Below are 25,517 nucleotides of genomic sequence, written 5' to 3' on the forward strand. Positions count from 1 at the left end.
GGACAGGGGGAAGATGTGACCCTCACCCCCGTCCCCTCTCGGTCCCCCCCACCACATACCATATCCAGTTTGGGGAGGCTGTGCGTGGGTTCCCCGGTGGATCACAATGGGTGAGGGGGTAGGTGGGCTACCCGTAGGTCATGTTGGGGTGGGTCCCCTGTGTGTCAGTCAGAGCAGGTGTGGGTGGGGCCCTCTGAGGATGTGGGTGAGCGTTGGAGTCTCCCTCTTTCCTGCCGTCTGCTCAGGAGGGGGCGCAGCGGCGATGGAGGTGGGGACGGTGGCGGCGGAAGGTGAGGAGAGGTGAGGTCCGGCTTGCCTCCTGGGCTGCCTGCTGGCCTCCCTCTTCGCCTGGTGGTGGAGGTGAGGATAGGCGAGGCCCGGCTTGCTTCTCACGACGTTGGCGTGTGAGAACAGGAGCAGCGAGGCACGGCCTGCCTGCCGGCCTCCCTCTACATCCGGCAGTGGGGGTGAGGAGATGCGAGGTCCGGCCTGCCTCTCGTGGTGGTGGCGGCGCCTGCTGCAAGACCCGTCATATCCCCTGCGGTGGTGGTGGCAGCTGCGGGTGCTGCGAGGTGAGAAGCGGTGAGGCCCGGCCTGCGTGCCGGGCTACCTCTACCCCCCCTCCCCCCGGCAGCTATGGATCTGGAGAAGCCTCGATTGAGAGGAGGAGGAGGGGGGGCGGGAATGTGGAAACGTTGTTTTATATTCTTATTTCCTCCCCCCACCCCCGGTTCCGCGAGGCATCCTGGGTTTCTATAGGATGTTTCCCTTTGACGTTCAGCAGATGGCGCTATTGCTACACCAAAGGATAGCAATATCTGTTCATTTGAGGTCCACTGGAGGGTGCTTTTTTTTTTTTTACAAAAAATCATGTTTTTACCTGTGACAGGTGTGAGATCTATATAATCTCAGTTTATGCAAACACTCGCTTATTGGTATGGAACGTTGTCTCCAAATTTCAACGCAGTCGGTCAAGCGGTTTCAGAGAAAAGTGGATGCACGCAAACATTGACATTTTACATTTACTGGTATATAGATTTTTTATTACAACAGTACATAAAGAAGAAATGTGAAACAAACAGGGGGGAAATAGATATACAGGTAGAATTGTCGTGCTGGCACTTTGTGATAAACAAGTGGGTTTTGCGTTGCAGTTTGGGTACTCAGTCTCTAAAAGGTTTCCCACCACTGCCCTAGGAGCATGTCCAGTTTCAAACGTGGAGGGAGGCTTCCCACCCTAAGTGCCCAGAGGTGGCTCCTGCCTTGGGGCAGCTGGTGGATATGGAGGAAATTGACCCTTAGCATTCTCGGTTTGGGACCTGCCTGAACCTCCTTCCACATTATTCTCATCTATTTTGTTTCTCCCCTGTGTCATTTTGGGGATAGCATTCTACACACACTTGTGTCGCTGTGCATGGACTGCAAGAAGATCAAACCTATCCATTCTGAAGGAAATCAGCCCTGAGTGCTCACTGGAAGGACAGATCGTGAAGCTGAGGCTCCAATACATTGGCCACCTCATGAGAAGAGAAGACTCCCTGCAAAAGATTGAGGGCACAAGGAGAAGGGGACGACAGAGGATGAGATGGTTGGACAGTGTTCTCGAAGCTACGAACATGAGTTTGACCAAACTGTGGGAGGCAGTGGAACACAGGAGTGCCTGGCGTGCTATGGTCCATGGGGTCACGAAGAGTCGGACACGACTACAATATATCTATAAATCAAAAGAATAGATGAGGGTTTCAAGATTAACTTGGGCATATACCGGTAAGAATGTGCTTACCGTCTTTCTGTGTCTTCATGGTTCCATTATTGCAAATATAACAGTGGGAGTTATGTTGCTGTTCCTATAATATTAATCTAACTCAACACCACCAATCTCAGCTCCACTTTGTGCAACTCTCCATTCCCAGATACAAACATTTCAGAAGCAACACTCCAGACTCACACACTCCCCTCCCTATCTAACAGTACATTAAATATTATATTATGCTTACTATTGTGAAATGTTACCGTCATTACTTTAAAAACATGTCTAGACAACGTTACATTCAAACAACAGAAGCTCAAATACGCTGCATGTATTGAAGACTGACTTCCTGTTATTGAAGTGAAATAAAGTGTCAACTCGGAGAGAAAGAGGTTCTACACTTTAAAAAGCATTCCATAATAACCAAAGCAGAATCAACACTCCTTCTATTTAAACCATTTCTCATTTTTTAGTTAATTAATGGCTTGTAGAGTTTCCACTCTTACAGCTCTTACCCCTCAGAGTCTTTTGATGGTTTGTAAGACTTCGACATCAACTTCAACTGAACCTCTGTCCACTTCCCTGGCACTTATACGGTTTCTCCCCCGTGTGAGTCTGTTGATGTTTTCTAAGATTTCCACTGTCAGTGAAGCTCTTTCCACACGCCATGCATTTAAATGGTTTCTCCCCCGTGTGAGTCCGTTGATGTATTCTAAGGTGTCCACTCTGACTGAAGCTCTTTCCACACTCCACACATTTAAATGGTTTCTCTCCTGTGTGAATTCGTTGATGTTTTCCAAGGTCTCCACTCTGACTGAAGCTCTTTCCACACTCCACGCATTTAAATGGTCTCTCTCCTGTGTGAGTCCGTTGATGGTTTCTAAGGTCTCCACTGTGAGTGAAGCTCTTTCCACACTCCATACATTTAAATGGTTTCTCCCCTGTGTGACTCCGTTGATGAATTCTAAGTGTTCCACTGTCAGTGAAGCTCTTTCCACACTCCATGCATTTAAATGGTTTCTCCCCTGTGTGACTCCGTTGATGAATTCTAAGTGTTCCACTCTGACTGAAGCTCTTTCCACACTGCATGCATTTAAATGGTTTCTCCCCCGTGTGAGTCCGTTGATGAATTCTAAGTTTTCCACTGTCAGTGAAGTTCTTTCCACACTCCATGCATTTAAATGGTTTCTCCCCTGTGTGACTCCGTTGATGAATTCTAAGGTGTCCACTGTGACTGAAGCTCTTTCCACACTCCATGCATTTAAATGGTTTCTCCCCTGTGTGACTCCGTTGATGGATTCTAAGGTGTCCACTGTGACTGAAGCTCTTTCCACACTCCATACATTGAAAGGGTTTCTCCCCCGTGTGACTCCGTTGATGTTTTCTAAGATTTCCACTGCCAGTGAAGCTCTTTCCACACTCCATGCATTTAAATGGTTTCTCCCCTGTGTGACTCCGTTGATGGATTCTAAGGTTTCCACTGTGACTGAAGCTCTTTCCACACTCCATGCATTGAAATGGTTTCTCCCCCGTGTGAGTCCGTTGATGTTTTCTAAGTGTTCCACTGTCAGTGAAGCTCTTTCCACACTCCATGCATCGAAATGGTTTCTCCCCCGTGTGAGTCCGTTGATGAATTCTTAGTTTTCCAATGTCAGTGAAGCTATTTCCACACTCCATGCATTTAAATGGTTTCTCCCCCGTGTGAGTCCGCTGATGTACTCTAAGGCTTCCACTCTGACTGAAGCTGTTTCCACACTCCATACATTTAAATGGTTTCTCCCCCGTGTGAGTCCGTTGATGTACTCTAAGGCTTCCACTCTGACTGAAGCTGTTTCCACACTCCATACATTTAAATGGTTTATCCCCAGTATGAGTCCGTTGATGGTTTCTAAGATTTCCACTCTCACTGAAGCTCTTTCCACACTCCATACATTTAAATGGTTTCTCCCCCATGTTTCTGCATAGATGTATTCTAAGTTTTCCACTGTCACTGAAGCTCTTTCCACACTCCATGCTTTCAAATTGTTTATCCTCTCTCTTTTCAGACTCCGTGTATTTAAATGGTTTCTTCGTTATTCCTATTGGACATGGCCCACCAGAATTTTGACTGCCTTCTCCACTGTCTTTTGCGATGGGGGTGGGGGAGAGAGAATCCTATTGGTATTCTAGGAAGAGAACAAAAGAATATTACAGACATCAATTAGCACCTGCTCTTATTTTAACATCTCGTACATTATCTCCTGTCCTCCATATGTTCCAAATTTTTAGGAAAGGTAAATTAAAAAAATGTTAAATAATGGTCATGCATCACCAGCCTTTCCAAACCCTTAATCAACTTTAATGAAGCTGCATTATCTTAGAATATTGAATTGTGGGGTTCACTTTTTATAAAAAAAAAGTGGTTTCTCACAGGAAAGGGAGCTGCTCTATGTCCATGGACCTGCCCACTATTCATGGGGGTCCTAAGTTAATCATGAAGTTCTTCATCCTCTGCACAATAATCCTCCACCCCTGCCAGTGTGGGCACATTGGATTTATAATGTTAGGGTCTAGATAAAAACAAAAATAGAATAGAAAAATTTCTTCCAGTAGCTCCTTAGAGACCAACTAAGTTTGTCATTCGTATGAGCTTCCATGTGAGTGCACACTTCTTCAGATACACTGAAACAGAAGTCAACAGACCCTTATATATAGTGGGAGGGTGTGGAGGGGTATTACTCAGAAGGGTGAGTAGTGATAGGTGTGGTAAACCTGTTGACGACCATAGATTGGTCTAGATACCAATCATAATCCCTGGGAAATTTCTCAAGAACCTTTAAAATCCAGTTTCACCAACTCCCAAATAACAGAGCCCTAGAGCAGCCTTTCTCTACCTTGGGTCCCCAGAAGTTGTGGGACTACAATTCCCATCATTCCTAGCCATCAGGGCCAGTGGTCAGTGTTCATGGAAGTTGCAGTCCAAGAACATCTAGGGATCCAAGGTTGAGAAACGCTGCCCTAGAGGCACCTTCTAGGCTGAGGCGAGGCATCTCTGACCCTCCAGTTGTGGTTGGACACAAAGTAAAGGTAAAGGTATCCCTGACCATTGGGTCCAGTCGTGACAGACTGGGGTTGTCACGCTCATCTCGCTTTACTGACCGAGGGAGCCGGTGTACAGCTTCCGGGTCATGTGGCCAGCATGTCTAAGCCGCTTCTGGCAAACCAGAGCAGCGCATGGAAACACCGTTTACCTTCCCGCCAGAGTGGTACCTATTTTTCTACTTGCACTTTGATGTTCTTTTGAACTGCTGGGTTGGCAGGAGCAGGGACTGTGCAATGGGATCTCGCCCCATCGCGGGGATTCGAACCACTGACCTTCTGATCGGCAGGCCATAGGCTCAGTGGTTTAACCCACAGCACCACCCGAGTCCCATTTTGGACACAAAGTACCATCTGCCAAAGCAAGGATGGAACATGGCCAGGGATGATGGGAGTCTTATCTAGTTGGACACACTTTCCCCTTCTTCCCCCTCTTCTGAAAATGCTGAATATCTGTATTTCAGTTCCTCCTTCTTCCATGATATCCAAGATCTTCCTGATATAGTCCAACTGCACACATTCCCAAATCATCCAGCACCATTTACTTCCTGAGGCTGCTGCAGTTTGTCTAGAACACTGACAATGGGACATCACCTTCCACTGGATGAGAGGCTAGAGCATGGGTAGGCAAACTAAGGTCCGGGGACCGGATCCGGCCCAATCGCCTTCTAAATCCGGCCTGCGGATGGTCCGGGAATCAGCATTTTTTTTACATGAGTAGATTGTGCCCTTTTATTTAAAATGCATCTCTGGGTTATTTGTGGGGCATAGGAATTTGTTCATTTTTTTTCTTCAAAATATAGTCCGGCCCCCCACAAGGTCTGAGGGACAGTGGACCGGTCCCCTGCTGAAAAGGTTTGCTGACCCCTGGGCTAGAGGGTTTAAGAGATCGCACAGATTTAAGAGATCTGAAATAGTGGCAATAATGGAAACCTGGTGGAATGGAGAGAAGGAGTTGGGCACACTTATCTCTGGGTAGGGACCCTTTGGATGTTTCTCCACAGAAACACAGGCATGTGGGTGAGACTGTAGGTGACAAGACAGAAGCCTCAAAGGGTGGAAATAATAAAGTGGGCTTCCTCCCTTTCCTCTTTCTCCCAAATGGTAGGACTCCCTCTAACAGCCCCCAGCGCCCGATGCAGCAGCTGATCTGGGATTTATGGCAGGGCAAGGACTGAGCTTCAAGGGAGGAGAGGGTGGATCAGGCCTCCTGTTCAGGGATCTCTCCCTGGTCGACTTGAAATCATGGCAGATTCCTGAGAAGCAGGAAGAAGTCAAGGCAGGCAGCCCCCAAGTCTCTATTTCTTTCTCCAAGATGGCTTCGATTCCTCCCCCAGGGATGCTTCCCTCCCTCCCTGAGTCTGTGTACTGTAATTCCTCCTCCCTAAGCCCCGATGGTCCCCTTTGCCCAGAGGCCTCCCTGGCCGGCTCACCCTTCTTGCCAAATTTCGCCCAAGCGCTCCCACCTCTCCATCCAGAGTGGCCTCGCCAGATGAGCAAGGAGGGGGGAGAGAAGGGAGACGGGGGGGGGTCTCTAGCCAGGCCTCTCTCACCTGCTTTAACCCTTCCATGGACTGATTCTCTGATTCTCGACACAAAGGGGACCCATCCAGGCACGCCTCGGCACCTGCGCGGATTCCTGCTAGGGGGAACACGGAACTCGCAGAGAGGCGCGTAATTGGGGCCTCGGTTCAAGTCTCAGCCCTTGGTAGGCCTCCCATTTCATTTCCACAGAAGCCCCCCCCCGGGGGGTCAGGGCAGTATCTCTAGACTCTCAAGCGGATGGGGCGCTGCAAAGTCTTCCCCGCCTCCCTTGCTTGCTATTCTATTCCGATTTCCTTTCCTGTAATATAAAGGGCTGGGCGCTCTCCACTGACACGAGGCGCCCCCGCTCACCTGATCCACAGGAGGGGAACGGGAGCACTCCTCTACTTTCCTTTCATCCCCCCACCTCGCCCCAAATCCTGCCCTCCTTTCCCAGCTGCCCTGTTTGCAGATTCAGGGGGAGAAAAATATAACAATAAATATATATATTTCGCACCTCTTTTTCTTCCTCCTCTGCAGACCTGCTCCTCTTCCGGGAATGTGAATGGCGGCCCCTCCCTCTCCAACCTTGGCTCTCCCCTCCCCCCTCCAAATCTTCCTGCCTCTCTAGGAAGCGGAGCTCACTGACCCATGGAGAGGAATGAGTGACGCCTCCCTCCCAGAACACACAAATTCTCCTCCTTCCAAACAAGCTCCGTTATCCTGTTTCTTTCCTGAGAAGGTCCCAGGTTCGATCCCCGGAGACGGCAGGGAAAGGACCCCCTTTTCCCAGAGTTGTTTACCTTTTCCCAAGCCTCTGCGGGGATCGCTCTCCTCCCGCGGAGGCTTGGGAAGAAGTCGAGGCAAATTCCTCGTGAAGCCTCTTCCTGAGGTTCTCAGAAGCCATGGTAGTTCCCTTCCTGGAGCTGCAGGAAAGGAAGCAGGAAAGGAGAGGGAAATAGTAGCTGTGCCCTTTCATATATCTCACTAATAGTATATAAACCCCGCTCAAACTTTCCCAACAGAATACTCGTTAGAGCACCTCTTTACCTGAACACTTAAATTCCACACGATATAATCTCACCTTTCATGTACCTCCACACTAAAGAAACTTGCACCTAGACAACTAGTCCATCAATTGATCGACAGCTTCAGCAAATCACAGGCCACACGGAGCTGAACTCCTCTTCTGGCCTCTAACACTCTTCACATGTTCTCAACAGCCACTCACTCAGCCTGAGGGTGAGCGGGTGAGAAAAGGAGGGATTGTTGGAGGAGGAAGGCTTCCTAGAGAGGAAATAAGTTGTGGTTTTTATTAAGGGAGATGCAGGGTTAGTTGGGAAGGCTCTCCATCCTCATTTTCGGAAGAGAGAAGGAGGGAGAGGGGCCACTTAATTGGGAGGTTTGTGCAGGGAGAGAAGTGTGTGTTTCTCATCCCCTCCCATCTACAGACAGGGCAGATGGGGAGGGGGGGTTGGGGAGTGAGAGGAAGGTAGAGAAGGGATCCCCTCCCCCTTGCTTCTTCGGAGCAGAAGAGCGGGAGAAGGGCTGATGGGGGGACGACTCCTCCCAATGTTTGCATTGCAAGATCCTCTTTGAAGGGCAGAAATGGAGCCAGCGTTGAGGGAGGGGGAGCCGAAGACATTTGCTGCCTGAGAGGAACCAGAGAAGAGTGCTTCCCTCCTCCCAAAGCAAAGTTACTGGGACACTGAGCAGTCACCTGGGGACAACTATCTTCTCCCCACCAAAAACGAAAAGTGTGGTCTAATAATAATAATTATTATTATTATTATTTATACCCCACCCATTGCCACTCTGCGCAGCTTCCAACAGAAAAATAAAATACAGCAATCTATTAAACATTAAAATCCTCCCTAAACAGGGTTGCCTTCAAATGTTTACTCAAAGTCTGGTAGTTGTTTTTCTCTTTGACATCAGATGGGAGGGCATTCCACAGGGCGGGCGCCACTATCGAGAAGGCCCTCTGCCTGGTTCCCTGCAACTTGGCTTCTCGCAAGGAGGGTGTTGTGTCGTGGCTTAAGAAGTCCAGACACGCATCTTCAATAGAACAGTTCTTTATTCAGGGCAAAACAGGACTGACTGAGGGCAGGAAGGCTACATTTATAGGGACAGGGAACTAGCTAGAAAGGGATACATTTTGGAGGGAACAATATCAGGCAATCACAGTGCTGCCTTTTGGAGGGAACCAATAGAACAGAGGATCCAAATACAGCAGCTTAAATGAACCAATAGTAGCTGTACCTTCTGGAACCAAAAGGCAGTTACTTTACCCTAAAGCACATACAGACAATAGTAATGCAGATATAAAATCCTTTGACTCAATACACAACAGAGGGAACCGCCAGAAGGCCCTCGGTGCTGGACATCAGTGTCCGGGCAGAACGATGGGGGTGGAGACGCTCCTTCAGGTATACTGGGCCGAGGCCATTTAGGGCTTTAAAGATCAGCAGCAACACTTTGAATTGTGCTCGGAAACGAACTTGGAGCCAATGGAGATATTTCAAGACCGGTGTTATGTGGTCTCGGCAGCTGCTCCCAGTCACCAGTCTAGCTGCCGCATTCTGGATTAGTTGTAGTTTCCGGGTCACCTTCAAAGGTAGTCCCACATAGAGCGCGTTGCAGTAGTCCAAGCGAGAGATAACTAGAGCATGCACCACTCTGGCGAGACAGTCTACAGGCAGGTAGGGTCTCAGCCTGCGTACCAGATGGGACTGGTAGACAGCTGCCCTGGACACAGAATTGACCTGCGTCTCCATAGAATCCAAAATGACTCCCAGACTGCGCACCTGATCCTTCAGGGACACAGTTACCCCATTCAGGACCAGGGAGTCCTCCACACCTGCCCGCCTCCTGTCCCCCACAAACAGTACTTCTGTCTTGTGAGGATTCAACCTCAATCTGGTAGCCGCCATCCATATTCCAACTGCCTCCAGGCACGCACACAGGACCTTCACTGCCTTCACTGGTTCTGATTACACGCAGCCTCCCCAACAATGTTTTATGGATTGGGGCACATCCTGCAGCTGGTTGGACTCTGTGACTTCTGTGTTATGGGGAGAAAATGGTTTTTGGTTTTGACAGCTCTCCAACTCCATCCAGGTGGAGTCTAGCCCTGCAGATGCTGGATTGATCATAAAATGCGAGACTGCAGCCAATAAATGAGGAAGCAAATGTGTACCAGAAGGCCTGATCATTTAGTTGTTGCAACAAAGGTCTCAATCTCTAAGGAGAGCAAAAATGAAAATGTCCAGAACAAAGATTACATGAGATTTTAAAAGTTCCCACAACACATTTCTCAGAGTGTCATCAAAACATCATAGGTACAGTGGCACCTTGACATACGAATGACTCGACATACAAATTGTTCGAGTTACGAAGGGAAAAAATGGGGGCGGGCTTACGAATTTATTCGACTTACGATCGAATGTGTGCCAGCCTCGCTTGGGATCGGGCTCTCGCCGGTTCCCCTATCACCGACGCTGCAAAGCTGGCCTCCTGCCGGCCTCACACGGGATCGGGCCCTCGCCGGCTCCGCTACCGATCTTCGTGTGACAGGCGGGGGTGGGGGGAAAGCGGAGAACGATCCTCCGCTTCCCCCCCCACCCCTGCCTGTCACACAGCACATAGCCGAAGATCGGCGGGCGCTGCTTGCTGGGCTTGTCAAGCCCGGCAAGCAGTGCCCGCTGATCTTCGGCTCTGTCCCCTGACGTGCTACGGCTCGGGGAAGCAGGCAGGGAGACGGAACAGCCCGCAGCTTCTCCGGCTGTTGCCGTCTCCCTGCCTGCTTCCCCGAGACAAAGCGCCTGGGGGACGGAGCCGAATTGCAGCGCGGCAGGGCTTTTTGCCGTTTGCCTTCCCCGAACCAAGGGGAAGGCAAACAGCGAAAAGTCCCCGCTGCACCGCAATTCAGGGCTCGCAGCGGTGGTGGTAGCGGAGCCGGTGAAGGCCCAATCCTGCGCTACCTCACCGGCCTCCCGCCGGCCTCCCGCCACTCACGCTACCTCCCGCGGCCCCTCCAGCTGCTGATCTGGCCATAGGGCCGGATCGGGCCCGTCGCCGCCGCAGCCACCGGCCTCCCCACCTGCCAATCCGGCCATAGGGCCGGATCGGGCCCATCGCTGCCTCCCGCTGGCCTTTAACGTGCCTTTTTTTAAAGGCCTCGGAATGAATTAATCCATTCCCAATGCATTCCTATGGGAAACATCATTTTGACTTACGAATGTTTCTACTTACGAATGTGCATTCGGAACGGATTAAATTCGTAAGTAGAGGTCCCACTGTATGTCAAAAAAGAGGAGTGGTGTTGGGCAGAAATCTGTGATCCAGACATGGCCTTGTCAATCACACCTTGTTTCAACATTCATCGAACACAAGGAAAAGAAAATATCCCATCATCACTGAGGTCCACTTCTGAGGGTCTTCTGGCAGTTCCCTCACATTTACAGGGTACCAGGCAGAGGGCCTTCTTGGTAGTGGCACCCTCCTTGTGGAAAACCCCCCCTCAATATCAGATGTCAAGGAGAGAAAGAATTACATAACTTTTGGAAGACCTCTGAAGGCAGCCCTGTTCATGAGCAGGGCGGGGATCTCTCAGACGTGGAGGCTTCACGCTGAGAGATCCCTGCCTCCACTCCTGCTGGCACGCAAGGAGCAGGAGGAGGCAGCTCCACTGAGGAGGGCCTGGTTGCCTTCAGGTGGTGCAGGGGCTCTCAGATGCAGCTTCCAGGCTGCCTCCACCTTCCCCAACCCAGCAACTATTCAGCCTGGCTGCCTTCATGGGGTTGCAGGGGATCTGATGCAGAGGTGGGGGGCTCCTTTAAACTTCTCCCTTGAGGGGACTACAGCCGCGAACCCCTCAATGGAAAGTGTGACAGAGCCTGCACCTCCCCAGCTGAGCAGGCCTGATCCAGCTCCTGTTCCCATGCAAGCAGCAACGCTGCCAAGAGGAGCAGCCCAATCCCACTCCTACTTGCCTGAAAGCAGGGGTAGGTTGGTGGTTGGACACAAAGGTAAAGGTAAAGGGACCCCTGACCATTAGGTCCAGTCACAGACGACTCTGGGGTTGCAATGCTCATCTCGCTTTACTGGCCGAGGGAGCCTGTGTACAGCTTCCGGGTCATGTGGCCAGCATGACCAAGCCGCTTCTAGCGAACTAGAGCAGCGCACGGAAATGCCGTTTACCTTCCCACCGTTTACCTTCCCACCTATTTATCTACTTGCACTTTGATGTGCTTTCAAACTGCTAGGTTGGCAGGAGCAGGGACCGAGGAATGGGACCTCACCCCGTTGCGGGGATTCGAACAGCCAACCTTCTGATCGGCAAGCCCTAGGCTGCGTGGTTTCCCAGGTAGCATGGCCAATTGACAGGGTTTGTGGGAGTTGTACCTCGGTCCTCAATTCAGGGATAAAAGGTTGGGGGGGGAGCAGACAGAAGGTAAAAACAGAACACCAAATAAACCCACTGTAGCTCTGCAACTGAACTAAACGTAGCCTATTGACTGTTCAATTTTATTGACAAAGGCTCTGGAAAGCTGGGCAGCTTCTTAGAAGATTCAGAATTCCAGTAATAGACAGGAAACTGGATGCTCTGACGTTGAGGGAGGGGGCAACGAGGCTGCAAAGGCAGCTCCGCTTTTCTAAAAAGGCTCTTTGGCCCTTTCCTCGCAAGCTTCTCGTGCTCCCCTAATCCAGTTAGGAGGAAGGAAGACTAGGTTGTGCAAGCATCATGATGATGATAATAATAATAATTTTAAAAAGTGGATCTAGTTTTGAAGCACAGCAATTTCCCCAAGATGCCAGCTCAAAACAGCCGCCAGCTTTTTACCCGGCAAGCTAGGAGTGGAGGAGTTACCTGCCCAAACGTTGCGTGCTGCCAATTCCGGTACTTATTTCGACACGGGATTGTGTGGTGGTGAAGAGAGAGCAGAGAATGGCCAGCGTCCAGGGATGCCGAAACTGTGGTTGCGGAGGAAGCAGCCGCACGACCCACTCGTGCGAAAGAAAAAGCAGGATAATTCTAATGTTGCTCCAGGCGCCAATAAATAGTGGCGGGGGCCTGAAGCCACGCCTTTCCCTGGGCCCTCGCGGGGTGGTTTTTTTTTTTTTGGGTGGCAATCAATGAATGAGCCGAGCGTATGTGAATGAGAAGGCGCGCCAAGCGCCCACGAATCAACGCAAGTGGAGCGGCGAAAATTGCGGTGTGTGTGTGTGTGTGTGTGTGTGTGTAAGGTGAAAAACCTGGCTTGGCATGCAAGTCCCGAGTCTGCTCTCGCCTGGAGAGGTCCACTTCCGAGGGTCTTCTGGCAGTTCCCTCACATTTACAGGGGACCAGGCAGAGGCCTTCTCAGTAGTGGCACGCTCCCCATGGAACACCCCCTCTCAATTTCACATGTCAAAGAGAGAAAGAATTACAGTACATAACTGTTGGAAGGCAGCCTTGTTCAGGAGTAGGGCGGGGATTTCTCAGACGTGGAGGCCTGGCTGCCTTCAAGTGGTGCAGGGGCTCTCAGATGCAGCTTCTGGGCTGCCTCCACCTTCCCCAACCCCAGCAACTATTCAGCCTGGCTGCCTTCATGGGGTTGCAGGGGATCTGATGCAGAGGTGGGGGCTCCTTTAAACTTCTCCCTTGAGGGGAGTGCAGCCGCGAGCCCCTCAATGGAAAGTGTGATGGAGCCTGCACCTCCCAAGTTGAGCAGCCCCGATCCAGCTCCTGTTCCCATGCAAGGAGCAACGCTGCCTGGAGTAGCCTGATCCCACTCCTACTTGCTGCCCGGCCTGCCTTCCCTCGCAAGGAAAACGGAAGTATGGCACCCAAAACGGAAGTTATACTCAGAACAGAGCACGTTTGGCTTCCAAAAAAAGTTCCAAAACTCATTTCTGAGTTTGAAGTATTCAGGATCCAAGTATGTAGCCGTGTTGGTCTGAGGTAATTGAAACAAAATAAAATCTTTCCAGTAGCACCTTAGATAAAGGGACCCCTGACCGTTAGGTCCAGTTGCGGACGACTCTGCGGTTGCGGAGCTCATCTCACTTTACTGGCCAAGGGAGCTGGCGTATGGCTTCCGGGTCATCTGGCCAGCATGACTAATCTGCTTCTGGCAAACCAGAGCAGCACACAGAAATGGCGTTTACCTTCCTGCCGGAGCGGTACCTATTCATCTACTTGCACTTCGATGTGGTTTCGAACTGCTAGGCTGGCAGGAGCTGGGACCGAGCAATGGGAGATCACCCCGTTGCGGGGATTCGAACTGCAGACCTTCTGATTGGCGTGCCCTAGGCTCTGTGGTTTAACCCACAGTGCCACCTGCGTCCCCTACAAACTTAGGGAGAACAACTAAGTTTGTGTTAGAGACCAACTAAGTTTGTCATTGGTATGAGCTTTCGTGTGCATGCACACTTCTTCAGATACACTGAACATCCTGACATCAGGAATCACAAGACACAGAAACCAGTAGGAGAGCACTTCAGTATCCCAGGACATTCTGCACAAGATCTCAAAGTAGCTGTCTTATTACAGAAGAATTTCAGAAATAGACTGGAAAGAGAAGTTGCTGAATTGCAACTTGTTACCCAACTTAAAACCATGGAGAGACCTGGTCTGAATAGACACTGGATTCTTCATTATACACGATAAAGCTATTTTTAGCCATCTCACCCTTGCTTTTTCCTGTAAGACTAATTGCAGTTGTGAACAGTCATCAACAGGTTTACCACACCTATCAGCCAATCACCCATTCCCACCACGCTTCTGAGTAATACCCCTCCCCACCCTCTCACTATATATAAGGGTCTGGGGACTTCTGTTTCAGTGTATCTGAAGAAGTGTGCATGTACACGAAAGCTCATACCAATGACAAACTTACCGGTAGTTGGTCTCTAAAGTGCTACTGGAATGAATTTTTTTATTTAGGTTCTTAGTAGTTAGAGAACTAAGTCTTTCGAAAACTGAGGTACTGCTGTATTTATTTCCCCCCAATTTGAACTGTATTCATCCTTTCCCCCAGTGGTGATTTTCTTGAGTCAAAATAAATATACCCCCTAAAAAAGTTTTTAAAGCAAAAAAGCATTGGGTTATACCATAATATTACATATCAATGCAAAGATTATTTAATGAAGAATGCAATGCAGTAACTTTTCATGAAGGATTATTTATTACAGCAGTAGTCCAAAGAAGAAATGTGAAACAAACAGGGGGGGAAATGGATATACAGGTAGAATGGTCGTGCTGGCACTTTGTGATAAACAAGTGGATTTTGCGTTGCAGGTTGGATACTCAGTCTCTAAAAGGTTTCCCACCACTGCCCTAGGAGCATGTCCAGTTTCAAAGGTGGAGGGAGGCTTTCCACCCTAAGTGCCCAGAGGTGGCTCCTGCCTTGGGGCAGCTGGTGGATATGGAGGAAATTGACCCTTAGCACTCTCGGTTTGGGACCTGCCTGAACCTCCTTCCACATTATTCTCATCTATTTTGTTTCTCCCCTGTGTCATTTTGGGGATAGCCTTCTACACACAACTTGTGTCACCATGCCCCCACCAGCACATTTCTTTGAGATGCTCTGGTACGGCCCCTTCTTCCCTGTGCCCCCTTCCCTCCTTATGCAAGACGTGCAGCTAGGAACAGAGCTTTTCCTGGTTACACCACTAAATATCCCTTTAATTTCTCCTGCTACCAAATATATATACAGTGGTACCTTGACTTACGAATGACTCAACTTACGAAATTTTCGACATCCGAAGGAAAAAAATGGCTGCGCACTAACAAATTCATTGACATCCGAAGGGGAACTGCGGGCGGCTTTAGATTGGCTTTCCTCGATTTACAAATTTTTAGATGCAGTTTCTTCGACTTACGAATGTTTCAGTCTCCCCCCCCATGCATTCCTATGGGGGCTTCGACTTACAAATTTTCCGACTTGCGAAGGTGCCGTCGGAACGGATTACCTTCGTAAGTCGAGACACCACTGTATCTATAAACACTATATATATGCTGATGAAACCGCTGGGCCAAAGCCGAAAGGTTGCTCAGTTGCGGATATGCCTGGAAGCGAAAGGAAAGTCCAATGCTGTAAAGAAAAATATTGCATAGGAACCTGGAATGTAAGAACCATGAATGTAAGCTGGATGTGGTCAAAAATGAGATGGCAAGAATAAATATTGACATCCTGGGCATCAGTGAACTAAAATGGAAGGGAATGGCCGAATTTAGTTCGGGTGACTATCATATCTACTACTGTAGGCAAGAATCCCGTAGAAGAAATGGAGTGGCCCTTATAGCCAACAAAAGAGTGGCAAAAGCTGTTCTGGGATGCAATCTCAAAAATGACAGAATGATCTCGATATGAATCCAAGGCAGACCTTTTAACATAACAGTAATCCAAGTTTATGCACCAACTACTGAAGAAACTTGTTGTTGTTGTTGTTTAGTCGTTTAGTCGTGTCCGACTCTTCGTGACCCCATGGACCATACCACGCCAGGCACTCCTGTCTTGCACTGCCTCCCGCAGTTTGGTCAAACTCATGTTCGTAGCTTCGAGAACACTGTCCAACCACCTTGTTCTCTGACGTCCCCTTCTCCTAGTGCCCTCAATCTTTCCCAACATCAGGGTCTTTTCCAAGGATTCTTCTCTTCTCATGAGGTGGCCAAAATATTGGAGCCTCAGCTTCACTATCTGTCCTTCTAGGGAGCACTCAGGGCTGATTTCCTTAAGAATGGATAGGTTAGATCTTCTTGCAGTCCATGGGACTCTCAAGAGTCTCCTCCAGCACCATAATTAAAAAGCATCAATTCTTCGGCGATCAGCCTTCTTTATGGTCCAGCTCTCACTTCCATACATCACTACTGGGAAAACCATAGCTTTAACTATACGGACCTTTGTCGGCAAGGTGATGTCTCTGCTTTTTAAGATGCTGTCTAGGTTTGTCATTGCTTTTCTCCCAAGAAGCAGGCGTCTTTTAATTTCGTGACTGCTGTCACCATCTGCAGTGATCAAGGAGCCACTTGAAACTTAAATTGACCAATTCTATGAAGACTTAAAACACCTTCTAGAAATGACACCAAAGAAGGATGTTCTTCTCATTACAGGGGATTGGAATGCTAAAGTAGGGAATCAAGAGATAAAAGGAACAACTGGCAAGGTTGGCCTTGGAGTTCAAAAGGAAGCAGGGCAAAGGCTAATAGAGGTCTGTCAAGAGAACAAGCTGGTCATCACAAACACTCTTTTCCAACAACACAAGAGACTACTCTACACATGGATATCACCAAATGGGCAGCATCAAAATCAGATTGATTATATTCTCTGCAGCCAAAGATGGAGAAGCTCTATACAGTCAGCAAAAACAAGACCTGGAGCTGACTGTGGCTCAGATCATCAGCTTCTTATAGCAAAATTCCAGCTTAAAGAAGAAAGTAGGAAAAACCACTGAGCCAGTAAGATACAATCTAAATCAAATCCCTTATGAATACACAGTGGAAGTGAGGAACAGGTTTAAGGATTTAGATTTGGTGGACAGAGTGCCTGAAGAACTATGGATGGAGGCTCGTAACATTATACAGGAGGCAGCAACGAAAACCATCCCAAGGAAAAGGAAATGCAAGAAAGCAAAATGGCTGTCCAACGAGGCCTTACAAATAGTGGGGGAAAGGAAGCAAACAAAATGCGAGGGAGATAGTGAAAGATACAGGAAACTGAATGCAGATTTCCAAAAAATAGCAAGGAGAGACAAGAGGGCCTTCTTAAACGAGCAATACAAAGAAATAGAGGAAAACAATAGAATGGGGAAAACCAGAGATCTGTTCAAGAAAATTGGAGATATGAAAGGAACATTTCATACAAAGATTACCGTAATAAAGGACAAAAGTGGTAAGGACCTAACAGAAGCAGAAGACATCAAGAAGAGGTGGCAAGAATACACAGAGGAATTATACCAGAAAGACATGGAGGTCTTGTACACCCCAGGAAGTGTGGTTGCTGACCTTGAGCCAGACATCCTGGAGAGTGAAGTCAAATGGGCCTTAGAAAGCGCTGCTAATAACAAGGCCAGTGGAAGTGATGATATTCCAGCTGAACTGTTTAAAATTTTAAAAGATGATGCTGTTAAGGTGCTACACCCAATATGCCAGCAAGTTTGGAAAACTCAGCAATGGCCAGAGGATTGGAGAAGATCAGTCTACATCCCAATCCCAAAGAAGGGCAGTGCCAAATAATGCTCCAACTACCGCACAATTGCGCTCATTTCACACGCTAGCAAGGTTATGCTTAAAATTCTACAAGGCAGGCTTAGTCAGTATGTGGACCGAGAACTCCCAGAAGTGCAAGCTGGATTTCGAAGGGGCAGAGGAACCAGAGACCAAATAGCAAACATGCGCTGGATTATGGAGAAAGCTAGAGAGTTCCAGAAAAACGTCTTTTACTATTTCATTGATTATGCAAAAGCCTTTGACTGCGTCGACCACAGCAAACTATGGCAAGTTCTTAAAGGAATGGGAGTGCCTGATCACCTCATCTGTCTCCTGAGAAATCTCTATGTGGGACAAGAAGGTACAGTTAGAACTGGATATGGAACAACTGATTGGTTCAAAATTGGGAAAGCAGGAAGACAAGGTTGTATATTGTCTCCCTGCTTATTTAACTTATATGCAGAATTCATCATGCGAAAGGCTGGACTGAATGATTCCCAAGCCGGAATTAAGATTGCCGGAAGAAATATCAACAACCTCAGATATGCAGATGACACAACCTTGATGGCAGAAAGTGAGGAGGAATTAAAGAACCTTTTAGTGAGGGTGAAAGAGGAGTGCGCAAAATATGGTCTGAAGCTCAACATCAAAAAAACCAAGATCATGGCCACTGGTCCCATCACCTCCTGGCAAATAGAAGGGGAAGAAATGGACGCAATGAGAGATTTTACTTTCTTGGGCTCCTTGATCACTGCAGATGGTGACAGCAGTCACGAAATTAAAAGACGCCTGCTTCTTGGGAGAAAAGCAATGACAAACCTAGACAGCATCTTAAAAAGCAGAGACATCACCTTGCCGACAAAAGTCCGTATAGTTAAAGCCATGGTTTTCCCAGTAGTGATGTATGGAAGTGAGAGCTGGACCATAAAGAAGGCTGATCGCCGAAGAATTGATGCTTTTTAATTATGGTGCTGGAGGAGACTCTTGAGAGTCCTATGGCTGCAAGAAGATCAATCCTATCCATTCTGAAGGAAATCAGCCCTGAGTGCTCACTGGAAGGACAGATCATGAAGCTGAGGCTCCAATACATTGGCCACCTCATGAGAAGAGAAGACTCCCTGGAAAAAACCCTGGTGTTGGGAAAGATTTAAGGCACAAGGAGAAGGGGACGACAGAGGATGAGATGGCTGGACAGTGTTCTCGAAGCTACAAACATGAGTTTGACCAAACTGCGGGAGGCAGTGGAAGACAGGAGTGCCTGGCGTGCTATGGTCCATGGGGTCACGAAGAGTCGGACACGACTACAATATATCTATAAATCAAAAGAATAGATGAGGGTTTCAGATTACCTTGGGTATATAAGAATGCGCTTACCGTCTTTCTGTGTCTTCATGGTTCCATTATTGCAATTATAACAGTGGGAGTTATATGTTATATGTTGCTGTTCCTATAATATTAATCTAACTCTGCTTCCAAAGCAACACCACCAATCTCAGCTCCACTTTGTGCAACTCTCCATTCCCAGATAAAACATTTCAGAAGCACTCCAGACTCACACACTCCCTTCCCTATCTAACAGTACATTAAATATTATATTATGCTTACTATTGTGAAATGTTACCGTCATTACTTTAAAAACATGTCTAGACAATGTTACATTCAAACAACAGAAGCTGAAATACGCTGCATGCATTGAAGACTGATTTCCTGTTATTGAAGTGAAATCAAGTGTCAACTCGGAGAGAAAGAGGCTCTACACTTTAAAAAGCGTTCCATAATAACCAAAGCAGAATCAACACTCCTTCTATTTAAACCATTTCTCATTTTTTAGTTAATTCATGGCTTGTAGAGTTTCCACTCTAACAGCTCTTACCCCTCAGAGTTTTGATGGTTTGTTAGACTCCGACTTCAACTGAACTTTCCTGGCACTTATATGGTTTCTCCCCCATGTGAGTCTGTTGATGTTTTCTAAGGTTTCCAATGTCAGTGAAGCTCTTTCCACACTCCATGCATTGAAATGGTTTCTCCCCCGTGTGAGTCCGTTCATGTTTTCTAAGTGTTCCACTGTCAGTGAAGCTCTTTCCACACTCCATGCATTTAAATGGTTTCTCCCCCGTGTGAGTCCGTTGATGTTTTCTAAGTTTTCCACTGTCAGTGAAGCTCTTTCCACACTCCATGCATTTAAATGGTTTCTCCCCCGTGTGAGTCCGTTGATGAATTCTAAGGTCTCCACTCTGACTGAAGCTCTTTCCACACTCCATGCATTTATTTATTTTTTTAAAAAAATATTTTTATTAATTTTCCAATTAAAACCAATTATATCACATTCAATATTTCAAATTATACACATATATATATCAATCAAACCGAATGTTATGCCAAATCATCTAAAGAATTTTTTATTTGGGTTCCCATGCTTCAAGAAATTGGGAATTCCTCGCAACTGTCCACTGCCGTCTTTTTTCTAAAGTTCAAATCGTCCTCCAAGTTCATAATAATCCAGATCTTCCCCTTACAGTCACATAGATGTTTTCCACTTTCATCCGATTGTTTCCCAGCTGCTGAGATAAATATCAAACAAAGTTTCACAGATGTTCTTTCTCCTGTGTGAGTTAATCAGTCCAGCCTCCCCATAAATCTTCTTAATGGAGCTCCCTGTTGCGTCGAAGCAGTTCGAAGCAGCGCCATTTTAAAAAGCTCAAATCACTTTCGTTTTCTCTCATGGCCATGAAGATTTACGATCATTATAGAATTTACAGCTTTTCCAGGCAGGAGACCCAAACATCAAACCATAGACTCTTGGTAAATTAATGGATCTCCTTGCCCTCTAGCTGAACTTAGCTTCAGGTCGCTGCTCCAATTTAAAGTGCGTCACAGCTCATAAATCCTCCGAACGCGTCCAGAACTCCTTCCGTCCGACTAGGGGGGGGGCTTTTCTCATCGGCAACTCCACATCTTTAAAAAATATGCTCAGTAACAACAGTTATAAAGTTCAACTCACACAGTCTTTTGCTTCTCTTTCACTCCAAACAAGCCAGGACATCGCGTCCGGGAAGGTACGAGGCAACAATATGAAGAAAATAAAAATAAAAACTCACTTCCCTTATCGCTCCGTCCCCATCAATCCTTCTTCCAGATGCAGTACAATCTTTGACTCCTCTCCCTCAGCAGCATAAATTTCTCAGCAGTAAACAGCGCTTCTTCCCCTCCTTCTGAAGTATGTCCATAGATTTAAGCCTAATTATCTTCTTTAACCATGGAAATCCCCGCCATGCAGATTAGCGTCCGGGAGTCCTGGCCCTTGTAAGTGCTCAGCCCAAGCTCCCCCCACTCCAAAAACAGTCGGAGTGGGTCTGGGGGCATCGCGGGCCAGCGGCCCCTCTCCGTAACCCCCGGAGAGGGTAGGGGGTTGCCATTTACTCCCCTAGCAACCGCCAAATTCCTTACAAAGGTCAGAGAGATGGAAAACAGGTCCGCCATTCCTGCAGGCGGAAACCGGAACCTCCACACTCCATGCATTTAAATGGTTTCTCCCCCGTGTGACTCCGTTGATGTTTTCTAAGTTTTCCACTGTCAGTGAAGCTCTTTCCACACTCCATGCATTTAAATGATTTCTCCCCCGTGTGAGTCCGTTGATGAATTCTAAGGTCTCCACTCTGACTGAAGCTCTTTCCACACTCCATGCATTTAAATGGTTTCTCCCCTGTGTGACTCCGTTGATGAATTCTAAGATTTCCACTGCCAGTGAAGCTATTTCCACACTCCATGCATTGAAATGGTTTCTCTCCTGTGTGAATCCGTTGATGTTTTCCAAGGGATCCACTCTGACTGAAGCTCTTTCCACACTCCATGCATTTAAATGGTTTCTCCCCCGTGTGAGTCCGTTGATGAATTCTAAGGTCTCCACTCTGACTGAAGCTCTTCCCACACTCCATACATTTAAATGGTTTCTCCCCCGTGTGACTCCATTGATGTTTTCTAAGTTGTCCACTCTGACTGAAGCTCTTTCCACACTCCATACATTCAAATGGTTTCTCCCCTGTGTGACTCTGTAGATGAATTCTAAGAAGTCCACTCTGACTGACGCTCTTTCCACACTCCATGCATTGAAATGGTTTCTCCCCCGTGTGAATCCGTTGATGTTTTCCAAGGGATCCACTCTGACTGAAGCTCTTTCCACACTCCATGCATTTAAATGGTTTCTCCCCCGTGTGAACCCATTGATGTTTTCTAAGATTTCCACTGTTAGTGAAGCTCTTTCCACATTCCATGCACTGAAATGGTTTCTCCCCTGTGTGAGTCCGTTGATGTATTCTAAGGTGTCCACTCTGACTGAAGCTCTTTCCACACTCCATACATTTAAATGGTTTCTCCCCCATGTTTCTGCATAGATGTATTCTAAGTTTTCCACTGTCACTGAAGCTCTTTCCACACTCCATGCTTTCAAATTGTTTATCCTCTTTCTTTTCAGACTACGTGTATTTAAATGGTTTCTTCGTTATTCCTATTGGACATGGCCCACCAGAATTTTGACTGCCTTCTCCACTGTCTTTTGCGATGGGGGTGGGGGAGAGAGAATCTTATTGGTATTCTAGGAAGAGAACAAAAGAATATTACAGACATCAATTAGCACCTGCTCTTATTTTAACATCTCGTACATTATCTCCTGTCCTCCATATGTTCCAAATTTTTAGGAAAGGTAAATTAAAAAAAATGTTAAATAATGGTCATGCATCACCAGCCTTTCCAAACCCTTAATCAACTTTAATGAAGCTGCATTATCTTAGAATATTGAATTGTGGGGTTCACTTTTTATAAAAAGTGGTTTCTCACAGGAAAGGGAGCTTCTCTATGTCCATGGACCTGCCCACTATTCATGGGGGTCCTAAGTTCATCATGAAGTTCTTCATCCTCTGCACAATAATCCTCCACCCCTGCCAGTGTGGGCACATTGGATTTATAATGTTAGGGTCTAGATAAAAAGAAAAAGAAAAAAGAAAAAATCCTTCCCGTAGCTCTTTAGAGACCAACTAAGTTTGTCATTCGTATGAGCTTCCATGTGAATGCACACTTCTTCAGATGCACTGAAACAGAAGTCAACAGACCCTTATATATAGTGGGAGGGTGTGGAGGGGTATTACTCAGAAGGGTGAGTAGTGATAGGTGTGTCAAACCTGTTGACGACCATAGATTAGTCTAGATACCAATCATAATCCCTGGGAAATTTCTCAAGAACCTTTGAGATCCCGTTTCACCAACTTCCAAATAACAGAGCCCTAGAGCAGCCTTTCTCTACCTTGGGTCCCCAGAAGTTGTGGGACTACAATTCCCATCATTCCTAGCCATCAGGGCCAGTGATCAGTGTTCATGGAAGTTGCAGTCCAAGAACATCTAGGGATCCAAGGTTGAGAAATGCTGCCCTAGAGGCACCTTCTAGGCTGAGGCGAGGCATCTCTGACCCTCCAGTTGTGGTTGGACACAAAGTAAAGGTAAAGGTATCCCTGACCATTGGGTCCAGTCGTGACGGACTGGGGTTGTCACGCTCATCTCGCTTTACTGACCGAGGGAGCCGGTGTACAGCTTCCGGGTCATGTGGCCAGCATGTCTAAGCTGCTTCTGGCAAACCAGAGCAGCGCATGGAAACACCGTTTACCTTCCCGCCGGAGTGGTACCTATTTTTCTACTTGCACTTTGATGTTCTTTTGAACTGCTGGGTTGGCAGGAGCAGGGACTGTGCAATGGGATCTCGCCCCATCGCGGGGATTCGAACCACTGACCTTCTGATCGGCAGGCCATAGGCTCAGTGGTTTAACCCACAGTGCCACCTGAAACCCATTTTGGACACAAAGTACCATCTGCCAAAGCAAGGATGGCACATGGCCAGGGATGGTGGGAGTCTTATCTAGTTGGACACACTTCCCCCTTCTTCCCCCTCTTCTGAAAATGCTGAATATCTGTATTTCAGTTCCTCCTTCTTCCATGATATCCAAGATCTTCCTGATATAGTCCAACTGCACACATTCCCAAATCATCCAGCACCATTTACTTCCTGAGGCTGCTGCAGTTTGTCTAGAACACTGACAATGGGACAGCACCTTCCACTGGATGAGAGGCTAGAGCATGGGTAGGCAAACTAAGGTCCGGGGACCGGATCCGGCCCAATCGCCTTCTAAATCCGGCCCGCGGATGGTCCGGGAATCAGCATTTTTTTTACATGAGTGCCCTTTTATTTAAAATGCATCTCTGGGATATTTGTGGGGCAAAGGAATTTGTTCATTTTTTTTCTTCAAAATATAGTCCGGCCCCCCACAAGGTCTGAGGGACAGTGGACCGGTCCCCTGCTGAAAAGGTTTGCTGACCCCTGGGCTAGAGGGTTTAATAAGAGCAGGCCAAATGGGACTCAGCTCTGTCCCCTCCTTGCCCCTCTCTGCATCTGCTGCCTGAGGGGGCTGCCTCAGTCTCCCTCACGGTGGCGCAGGCCCTGAGAACAACCTTCTCTCTGCCCTCCAAAATACAGGAAACATAACAAAGAAGACATTGGAGTGTAACCATGGAACATAACAACAACAACTGGTTGTAATTCACTTTGGGCTGCCCTGGGCAAGAGAAAGCGACTAACAGATTCAATAAATAAATAAAAATAACAAACATAGTAATAATTACTCAGGCGGGGAGGGGGAGGAACCCCACGCATTTCCATAACAATCTTCCCAATCCCTTAAATCGCACAGATTTAAGAGATCTGAAATAGTGGCAATAATGGAAACATGGTGGAATGGAGAGAAGGAGTTGGGCACACTTATCTCTGGGTAGGGACCCTTTGGATGTTTCTCCACAGAAACACAGGCATGTGGGTGAGACTGTAGGTGACAAGACAGAAGCCTCAAAGGGTGGAAATAATAAAGTGGGCTTCCTCCCTTTCCTCTTTCTCCCAAATGGTAGGACTCCCTCTAACAGCCCCCAGCGCCCGATGCAGCAGCTGATCTGGGATTTATGGCAGGGCAAGGACTGAGCTTCAAGGGAGGAGAGGGTGGATCAGGCCTCCTGTTCAGGGATCTCTCCCTGGTCGACTTGAAGTCATGGCAGATTCCTGAGAAGCAGGAAGAAGTCAAGGCAGGCAGCCCCCAAGTCTCTATTTCTTTCTCCAAGATGGCTTCGATTCCTCCCCCAGGGATGCTTCCCTCCCTCCCTGAGTCTGTGTACTGTAATTCCTCCTCCCTAAGACCCGATGGTCCCCTTTGCCCAGAGGCCTCCCTGGCCGGCTCACCCTTCTTGCCAAATTTCGCCCAAGCGCTCCCACCTCTCCATCCAGAGTGGCCTCGCCAGATGAGCAAGGAGGGGGGAGAGAAGGGAGACGGGGGGGGGGGTCTCTAGCCAGGCCTCTCTCACCTGCTTTAACCCTTCCATGGACTGATTCTCTGATTCTCGACACAAAGGGGACCCATCCAGGCACGCCTCGGCACCTGCGCGGATTCCTGCTAGGGGGAACACGGAACTCGCAGAGAGGCGCGTAATTGGGGCCTCGGTTCAAGTCTCAGCCCTTGGTAGGCCTCCCATTTCATTTCCACAGAAGCCCCCCCCCGGGGGGTCAGGGCAGTATCTCTAGACTCTCAAGCGGATGGGGCGCTGCAAAGTCTTCCCCGCCTCCCTTGCTTGCTATTCTATTCCGATTTCCTTTCCTGTAATATAAAGGGCTGGGCGCTCTCCACTGACACGAGGCGCCCCCGCTCACCTGATCCACAGAAGGAGGGGAACGGGAGCACTCCCCTACTTTCCTTTCATCCCCCCACCTCGCCCCAAATCCTGCCCTCCTTTCCCAGCTGCCCTGTTTGCAGATTCAGGGGGAGAAAAATATAACAATAAATATATATATTTCGCACCTCTTTTTCTTCCTCCTCTGCAGACCAGCTCCTCTTCCGGGAATGTGAATGGCGGCCCCTCCCTCTCCAACCTTGGCTCTCCCCTCCCCCC

General features: G+C 48.0%; 2 protein-coding genes across 2 annotated transcripts in view; both read right to left on the reverse strand.

Annotated features, from left to right (window-relative positions):
* The window catches only part of LOC132591584 (uncharacterized), a 38,782-nt gene extending 31,864 nt beyond the window's left edge, over positions 1–6,918 (reverse strand). The window contains exon 1 of the mRNA XM_088663643.1: positions 6,870–6,918. The gene's annotated coding sequence lies outside the window, so the exon portion shown is untranslated. The remainder of the gene's footprint in view (positions 1–6,869) is intronic.
* On the reverse strand, positions 1,022–22,098 carry LOC148687051 (uncharacterized). Its single transcript, XM_088663663.1, has 3 exons — positions 21,154–22,098; positions 19,460–19,815; positions 1,022–3,673 (listed from the first exon to the last, which is right to left on the reverse strand). The coding sequence occupies exons 1-3, from the start codon at positions 21,983–21,985 to the stop codon at positions 2,309–2,311; spliced, it is 2,553 nt and encodes an 850-aa protein (XP_088519789.1). The 5' UTR covers positions 21,986–22,098; the 3' UTR covers positions 1,022–2,308.
* Positions 22,099–25,517: the final 3,419 nt, after the last annotated feature.

Source organism: Zootoca vivipara, chromosome 2 (assembly GCF_965207765.1).
Source record: "Zootoca vivipara chromosome 2, rZooViv2.hap1.1, whole genome shotgun sequence".
NCBI classification, from domain to species: Eukaryota; Metazoa; Chordata; class Lepidosauria; order Squamata; family Lacertidae; genus Zootoca; species Zootoca vivipara.

Bases quoted from the DNA above. Each gene is read 5' to 3' on its own strand.
- LOC148687051 (XM_088663663.1), bottom strand. From the start codon at position 21,985: ATGGAGTGTGGAAAGAGCTTCAGTGACAGTGGAAAACTTAGAATACAT. The intron at 19,816-21,153 runs TTAAATGCATGG...TTAAAAAAATAA, and splicing joins TCACACGGGGGAGAAATCAT to ATAAATGCATGGAGTGTGGA. The intron at 3,674-19,459 runs GTTGAAGTCGGA...AAATGTATGGAG, and splicing joins ATAAGTGCCAGGAAAGTTCA to TGTGGAAAGAGCTTCAGTGA.